Here is an 8836-nt window from a genome sequence, read left to right on the forward strand (position 1 = left end):
AAAATATACTTAAAACATGATGTTTTAGTAAAATGGGGCGGCGACTTTGACGTACGTATGATTCAGCTCTCAACGTAGAGAAAATAGTGTGCTGTATTTCTAATTGAAGTCAAAAACAAGTCGGGTAGTGATTATATTTTGAAAGAAACCGGAAGTATGTTTCCCTCCCACCTCTGGTTTTGTGACGTAGCCGGATAAACAAGAAAATGAGGCGTTCCTAGCGGAGGCGGACACGACAGTCATTTATTTATTCTCAGTGTTCCAAACCGTTCTATTTATTCGATATTTATTCAGAGAATGCTGTCTTCGAAGCGGAGCGAGAGTGACTGGCAAGGGCTGGTTAGCGAGGTGAGTTAGCGGAATTGTACAGCGTTATGATATTACACCTGACAGCGGCTTCAAAGGCTCCACAGCATATGGACTCCCCACTTGAATTTCTGCTTTAAAATGAACACAATTTACAGCTAATTTATAGAATAACGCACTTGGAAGATGGGAACATAGTCCAACACTACATCAGGTATACTACCAAATGATATGCAATGTAGATGCTAGGTGTACCTAAGGTTGTGGCCACTGTTTGGTAGATGCTAGAGGAGCAGCAGCTGTTGTTTACTTTGTGTACTTGTCTTTACACTCCTAACTGTGATGTTTACCTTTCCACTTGCAGCTAAGAACTGTGACACTTGCACAGTCACATGACCAATATTGTGATAGAATTATGTGTGCACAGTCTTTAACTTTTTTCAATTCAGTATGGTAGGATGCAGCATATCATTCAACTTTCTCTGTATGCATTATTGAATCTTCTGTCTGTCCCTGTGTTGTGCTAGTTCCTGGTGTGTAAGCGCAAGCTGGAGAGTAAGAAAGAAGCCCTCCTCATTCTGTCTAAGGAGCTGGACACCTGTCAGCAGGAGCGAGACCAGTACAAACTGATGGCCAACCAGCTCAGAGAACGTCACCAGGGGCTCAAGAAGAAGTACAGGGAGCTCATTGTGAGCAGACGACATTGTCTTTTTTTAAAATATGTAGTATTTCTGCATGCAATGCTTTGCAATACAGTTTTAAAAAACATGACTGGAATAGACGTGAAATGCGGCTAATACTGCGAGAGACAATAGTGGAAAAACTTTTTTTTCCAAAATCCTTTGATGTTGGGTGGAATTTTGTGATGTTACATTGTGTTAGAAGGTCTTACTTCCATGCCAGTGGTACTTATACACTGCATGCTGTGGATTGAGTCTGGTTGCTATCCTTCATTCGACTGATTTGACTCTCTCGTCCCCTTATGAATCCCCATAATTTTGCTCCACCCACAGACATCCATCCATCCATCCATGCATTTTCTATTCCACTTACATATGTATCTGCAATTTGCAGCTGTTGTCATGGCAGTTTCTGTGGTGTTCTCCTAGTTTGTGCTTTTCCTGCACATACATTGGTTGTTTGTCTCTTTCCTGATGTCTTACCTTTAGCTTTTTTGGCTTACTTAACTGTTACAGATCATCAAACAAATTTAAATATTACTAAATGACACAACTGAACACATTATGTAGTTTTTAAATTAAATTTATTAGGGATTAAGGGAGAAAAAAAATATAAACCCTGCAGAATTGTTGTCATACAGCCACATAGGAGGGTTTTCGAACATGGACTGCCTGTTTAAGGTCATGCCACAGCATCTCAATAGGATTCAGGTCATGACTCTGACTAGGCCACTCCAAGTCTTCATTTTGTTTTTCTTTAGCCGTTCAGAGGTGGACTTGCTGGTGTGTTTTGGATCATTGTCCTGCTGCAGAACCCAAGTTGGTTTCAGCTTGATGTCACCAACAGATGGGCAGATATTCTCCTTAAGGATTTTTTGGTAGACAGCAGAATTCATGGTTCCATTTATCACAGCAAGTCTTCCAGGTCCTGAAGAAGCAAAACAACCCAAGACCATCACACTACCGCTACCATATTTTATGTTGGTATGATGTTATTTTTCTTAAATGTGGCTTTACTTTTACACCAGATGTAGTAGGACACACACTTTCAACACACACCTTCCAAAACGTTCAACTTTTGTCATGTGAGAGCGCAGATTGGGGATCATCAAGATGTTTTTCTGGCAAAATTGAGACGAGCCTTAATGTTTTGTTCAGCAGTGGTTTTCATTTTGGAACTCTGCTATGCAGGCCGTTATTGCTCAGTCTCTTTCTTATAGTGGAGTCATGAACACTCAAGTGAGGCCTGCAGTTCTTTGGATGTTGTTGTGGGGTCTTTTGTGACCTTTTGGATGAGTAGTTGTTGGGCTGTTGGCGTCATTTTTGTTGGGCTGCCATTCCTGGGAAGGTTCACAATTGTTCCCATTTTTTGTGGATAATGGCTCTCACTGTGGTTGGCTGGAGTCCTAAAGCTTAAGAAACGGCTTTATAACCTTTTCCAGACTGATAGAGCTCAATTAGTGTGTTATATTTTAACGGGGGCAATCACCTTTTCACACAGGGCCGTGTAGATTCAGTTTTATCTCTTAATGAATATATGAAAAACTCTGCAATAGTCATCTCGCTATGTCACAGCCATAGTAACTGTGTCATTTTTCACAATTTAGGATGGTGACCCATCTTTACCACCGGAAAAACGCAACCAGGTAAGATCCCCCGATATCTAGTGATCCTCCATCCCCTGCATGCCTTCCCGGTTGAATGCTTTTTTTGCTCCCTGATCAGGTGAACCTTGCCCAGCTGCTGAGAGACTCCAAGGAGCGAGTGAAGCAGCTGACCGAGGAGGTGAAGGAGCTGACTCAGCGCTTGCTCGAGGCTCAGGGGGACAACAAGGTAAGATGATTTGAACAGTTTTCCCAAGTATAAACAGGAAGCGTCGATTTCTTTTTCATCTTTGTGTTTGCGGCAGCTCCTTAGAATGACCATCACGCGACAGAGACTTGGGGATGATGAGGTAGGCGTCCGCCACTTCCCCGCCCATGAACGGGAAGATTTAGTTTGCCGGCTGGAAAGAGCAGGCCTTCAGGTACATCCATTAAATATTCCAGAGCGTGGTCACTAATATAGTCAGATATTAGTTATTCAAGGACTCATACATTAATACCGCTCACTTACATGAAACCCAGGAAATATAAAAAAAAATATTGCAGGGTAAAAATATAGTATCATATAGCTAGTCATTTTATCCATCTTGTATTGTAAAGCACACATCATATTGTAGAATGTGTTGTATTATCTGGTGTATATCAAATATAACAGATGGAGGAGATGGAGCACAACGCAAAGGCTCTGACGGATGAGCTCCAGGACGTGAAGGCAGAACGCGGCGTCTACAGGGAGAAGGCAGAGCGCCTCAACGTGGAGCTCAACCACATACTGGGCAACCGCGAGGCACGCATCATCGACCTGGATGCCCTCTGCATGGAAAACAGGTACATGAAATAAAACCTCTCTTTCACTTATCTTGTTTATGATGTTACATTTTTGGCTCTTGGAAGGTATTTGCATGAGCGTTTCAAACAACTACAAGAGGAGGTGAACCTGCTGAAATCAAACATCATGAAGTACAAGGTAAAGGCTCAAAAAAATCCCTAGCAAAACATTAAATAATGCTTAAAATCTTGGCAGACGGCATTAGAGAGAAGGAAAAACTCCAGCAACAATGGGAAATCTAACAGTCCACTCACAGGTGTCCTCTCGGCCAAACAAGGTTAGTGTGGAAATGTCACTAACTGCCTGTTTCTAAACGTATTTACCTTTTTTCCAGGGGAATTAAAAGACGACCATAAGATATCCTGACATGATCAAAGAAGAAGAAATAGAAATGAATACATCTCTGGAACACAAGATGACACATTTTCCCTCTTTATAGTCCAGCAGATGCTCCTGGAAGAGCACGGCTGCAGCCTCCCCGCCACGCCGCAGTCCATTTCTGACCTAAAGTCCCTGGCCACGGCGCTGCTGGAAACCATCCACGAGAAGAACTTGGTCATCCAACACCAACGCCACACCAACAGGTGATGAAATTATCCCCACCACGTGGTCTAAAACCGCCTCCAAGCAAACACCCACCATATTGATGTACTCTATTCACTTGGCAGGATCCTCGGAAACAGAGTGTCAGATTTGGAAAGGAAGCTGAAGACGCTGGAGGTCGCAGGGTTTTGGAGTCTGCCAGGTGCGTTTGTAAAGCATTACAGTCCACAAACAATTTAAAGGTTCAGTTCATCTCCAAATGACACTTTTTTTTCCAACCAAATAATATAGGAAAAACACCCCCAGCACCGATAGCAGTTTAAAACAACAATTGTTTGTCACAATTTCAAAGATAAACTTTGTAAAAATTGTCACATGGGGTGAATAGGATGACTGTCGTTCATGGCTTTCACTCATTGCTGTCAGGTATTCAAACATCCAACAGCAATCTCAGAAAAGCAAACAACAATTTGGAGTCATTGTATAGTTATGATAGGCAATGCATTCGGTAATAGCTATCATTTGCAGCTAAACTTTGCCAAATTGCTATCATTAGCGGACACCAGACATAACTCATGTGTGTTACCAGGCTTGTGGCTTGTCACCTCAGTGCAGGGAATGGGGGAAATATACAGTTTTGGAGGGTAACAATTCGTATTGTTATGATGTGATATATCATATATTGTAATGCAGTTTTGTATATTACTGTAATCACTGGAACCTGCAGGGTTTTTCAGTCACCTAAATGTGTCTGCCTAAGTAACGTGTTGGGATTTCTATCATTTGCACACAAACCTGAGAATTTTTTTGCACATAATATTTTATTTGTTTGCTTTTTCTTCTCCCCTGCGGCTGCATCTCAGGCCTGACCTACCGCATATCCATTGGAATCGGGAGTATGTATGTCTTCTATGCAGTTTAGATTAGCTCCGCCCCTTCACTGTGTGTTCATTTGACCATCCCATCAACTGCCTGTAGCTCCCAATTTCTCCACCGGAGGGGGATATTGTGCCACTTATGAGGCTGCCAACGACGGTGTCTCATCATTCTCAGCGCTATAAAACTGACAAGCATCCATTACTGAAAATGATTGCCCACATTACAAACACATTTAGGGGAATGTGCCCATTATTAGGGAATTTGTAGGCCACCACCGCAGAGAGAGAGAGAGAGAGAGAGAGAGAGAGAGAGGTGTGGGATGATGCGTATTTAACAGTTATTTGTTTGGAGTGAAAACCAAATGATTGATGGAGCACCCCTCACATCACCCTCACCCTCATGGTCCTCCATTTTTGTTTTGTTTTTGTTTTACTCACACTTGAATGCTCCGAAACAGGTTGATGGGCACATTTTAGGCATATTTTGTGTATGTGTGTTTGTGTGTAGCATATGGGGTGTCAGGCTGAGAGGCTAATGAAGACGGATGACAGGGAAGTGAGGCTTTGATTATGGCGTCATCCACACTGTCCTTCTCACAGGGGCTCGGCACGACATCACGCCTAATGAAAACCTCCTGCCGGAGCTTTGTCCTACCCGGGAGACGACGTCACAGCAGCAACATTCACCCAAAGGTAACGGTTGTAACGCAGTGTGTAACTCTGGGAATCTGTGGGTAACTCTCGTACCTTTGAACAGAAATGGTGTGCTGGTCTGATGTCATTCCTGTGCCCCATTTGGCCCGTGGGCCGCCAATTGAATAGCCCTGCCCACATGCGTGTGCCATACATCCATTCTTTTCCTGCCTTTTCATTGGTGCAAGCTGCTACAAATGTCATGGCATTTTAAAAATTCTCATCCACTGACATTCACAAACTGTTGAGTGTGAAATGTGTGTCCATAAATATGGATGCCCTGAAGTGGCCATATTCTTTTTCTGCAACGATGCGCTTCTGAAAGTCTTTAACCTTTTTTTTTTTTTACCTGCATGCCCACAAATATGGGTCAGCAGTCCCCCAATGTGTGGGCTGCATTTTGCCGAAGAAGAACAAGCAGAACTAAGTTGTCGCTCCTGTGGAGGTGTGTCGTGTCACACTCGCTTGGTGTCCTCTTGCTTGTGTCTCAGAGGCTATATTTAGACTGTTGGCATGGAAGCACTCCAGCCACATTGATATAACTTCTTACATTTCCACTAACATCTAAAATGTAGTATTTTTAATTTAAGACCTTAACATGTCTATGATTCTATTAAAACGTCTTAAAGGGGACCTATTATGCTCATTTGTTGGCTGTTTATATTGAGTGGTGGACTCCTATAGAGCAGCTACACACGATAACCAGCACACAAAGCTTTATAGTTCTTCCAGAATCTGCGCCTATTCTGCAGTATTTCTTTGGATTTTGTGGTTCCCTCAGCCAGTCTATTCCAATCTGAACTACCTGAGCACTAAGTTAACAATAAATCTACAAGGTAGAATTACAACCCTCCTACAATTAGAAGTATGCATACATGTCTGCCTAAAGGTTTCAGTGTATATTACTACATGCAATTTTCAGGACCAAGCAAAAAAGTATGCTTAAAATGACCCATCATTGTTTCTTTCTCCAACTAGCATCGGGTGACGCAAGTTTAAAGGAATCACAGTGGGAGTGTCACTCCATCGCCAGAAGCCATCTTTGTGCAGATCGGCCCGAAAACCAAGACGCGAAAAGAAATGGGATTGAAATGACAGGAGGAGGAGACACGGTGACGCCTCTGGAAGAGGAGGTGGAAGTGCGTAGTCCGGTGGAGGAGGAGGGGCGGGAGGTGAACGGCGCGGAGGAGGAGGAGGAGGACCTCGCTTCGACGGTGGAGGAGGGAGAGGACGCGGCGTTGGCATTGGACGTTTCTCCCGATGAATCGCACCTTACATGGCTTACGATAAAACAGGAATCAACCCACAACTCCCAGGATACACCTGGATTACCATCAGCGCAGTGGGACATCCGTTGTCAATCGAGTGACACATGTCAGAACTTGGCCTGATTGTGATATCATCAAAGACCCTGGTGAAAGAGGATGAAAGACTTCAAACCATCTATCCTCCAGGAAGCCTTCCTCACCGTGCAATTAGATTAATTCCCATTCTTTGCTTTCTTCGTCGTCTTGAGGGATGTTTATGAAGTTAGCCACCTCTGTGAAGATGTGCCTTATATGACATCACCAATTCAAAAATACACTTTTAAAAGTTTCTGGTGTTCTAACAGTAACGTTTGTCCCGAGAGCCAGTTTATGAGGGACAAAGATATCATCTGCCTTACTTGTTTGCTCCACTTTTGAAACGTGGGCTTCGCTACACATCTTAAAATAAAGCTCTGTCAAAAATCAGTCAGTACAGCCCGTTCGATATCTTATAACTTATATAATCTTACAGCAGGATATACACCGTACTTTACATGAAGGTAAATTCTTATAATACCCAAAATAGGATTTAACAAAAAGAAGCAGAAGTCTTCTAAATAAAAATAAGAAAGTTTAACTAGTAGGACTGTCAACATAAGGACATACCTCTTTTTCACCTCTCTTGTAACGCCTCTGCACTTTACTCTAAAACTTACAAACGGCAACTAAATACATGATTTGTAACATTTTCAAAATGATTTCAATGAAAACATGAACTTGTCAATGTATGAGCCCCTGGAAATCCTGCATGGGTGTACCAAGTGAAGTGAAACACAGTGTGTATCTGCATATATCTTTATTTCACTTGAAACGCTGTATAATAGTCTTAGATTATGGTGGACATGTGAAAAAACAATTGCATCTCTTTGTTTACCTCACAGTCTCAGTCTCAAAATCTTGGGGAGGGGGGGACTACAAATATTCTTGAAAGGCGTGGCACTAAAGTATAGTGTTATGTTGCATGACGTTACTGTTAAAGTGTGCCTGTAATCTGTAGTTTAAAATTATGAATAACTTAATACAGGCAGAAAAAAGTGTATTCAAGTGAACAATAGTGCTTCTTGCAGGAGACAGGAATAGACAAACACAGCTCATTAGCATTAAAGCTACAGACACACAAAATGTGTTCCCATTAGGGTTTACTCAAGGCGCTTTTAAAATGTCTAAATTCCATCATCAAGGCTTGAGTTTGTACAGCACATTTTATTGTGGCACCTCATATTTAAAATGAAAAAAGTACTGTAATATGGGACCATGCTAACTTTAGTAGGTGACAGCTGGTCTCTCCATGCCAACATCGATGCCATAACTGCTTACGCGGTACAATTGCTATGTTTTTAATCCCAAATGTGAGTGATGGGAGCAGTGGCGTAAACCCCGAGCTTTGTTGGCGGCAGGCAGCTGATTTGGCACACTCTTTTCCTCCCGCCCCAAAGGAGTTTAAACACCAGATGGGAGTGAGAACTAATGAAGTTGCAAGATAATACTGCATCCTCGCATGCCTTAAAGAAAGATTTGCATATTTGTAAGGAAAAACGCACACACTTTTTTGGCAAAGATGCTGCAGCTCTTGTGGGCCTTGTGTGACATACATTTTGTGTTTCACCTCCTTAGATCTGAATGTCAACACCATAATGGAAATAATGTGCCCAAATATTGTTTTTTTTTAAGATGGTGCAATAAATTCCTCATGTTTAAGAAGCTGCTGTGATACTGTTATTATTTATTTTATAAAAATAAGGCTCCTTTGGGGGGGGGGGAATTTATATTACAAAATACTGTGTAGAACCAAAGAAAGAACATAAAAAATCAGAAAACAAAAAAATCAAAAAACTCAGAAACCTGAATTCAAATGCTTATGTTTTGTAATATGACCAATATTTTGAGGAAAAACTAGCCCTAAAGTGACAAGAATAATTTTACAATGTCAACTATGCAATCATCAGTGAATAAACTTCATGTAAATGTTTTGCATTTTTTTTAGAAGGTGACATTT

At 41.9% G+C, this 8836-nt stretch overlaps 1 protein-coding gene across 2 annotated transcripts; it reads left to right on the forward strand.

The window, feature by feature from the left end:
- Positions 1–201: 201 nt before the first annotated feature.
- On the forward strand, positions 202–8534 carry ccdc149a (coiled-coil domain containing 149a). 2 transcript variants are annotated; one of them, XM_058068876.1, is made up of 13 exons: positions 202–348; positions 834–995; positions 2594–2632; positions 2712–2819; positions 2896–3012; positions 3246–3418; positions 3485–3557; positions 3615–3696; positions 3859–4003; positions 4088–4164; positions 4826–4858; positions 5441–5533; positions 6512–8534. In XM_058068876.1, the coding sequence occupies exons 1-13, from the start codon at positions 298–300 to the stop codon at positions 6922–6924; spliced, it is 1566 nt and encodes a 521-aa protein (XP_057924859.1). In that variant the 5' UTR covers positions 202–297; the 3' UTR covers positions 6925–8534. The 2 variants fall into 2 exon arrangements, with proteins under 2 accessions (XP_057924859.1, XP_057924860.1); XM_058068877.1 differs by lacking the exon at positions 4826–4858.
- Positions 8535–8836: the final 302 nt, after the last annotated feature.

The sequence above is a fragment of the Doryrhamphus excisus genome, chromosome 3, assembly GCF_030265055.1.
Source record: "Doryrhamphus excisus isolate RoL2022-K1 chromosome 3, RoL_Dexc_1.0, whole genome shotgun sequence".
Classification (NCBI taxonomy): Eukaryota; Metazoa; Chordata; class Actinopteri; order Syngnathiformes; family Syngnathidae; genus Doryrhamphus; species Doryrhamphus excisus.

What these genes read in the sequence shown, in the direction of transcription:
- ccdc149a (XM_058068876.1), top strand. Translation starts at nt 298, where the DNA reads ATGCTGTCTTCGAAGCGGAGCGAGAGTGACTGGCAAGGGCTGGTTAGC. An exon ending in TGTCCTCTCGGCCAAACAAG is followed by an intron (nt 3,697 to 3,858) that starts GTTAGTGTGGAA and finishes CCCTCTTTATAG; the next exon opens with TCCAGCAGATGCTCCTGGAA. An exon ending in GCAGCAACATTCACCCAAAG is followed by an intron (nt 5,534 to 6,511) that starts GTAACGGTTGTA and finishes TTCTCCAACTAG; the next exon opens with CATCGGGTGACGCAAGTTTA.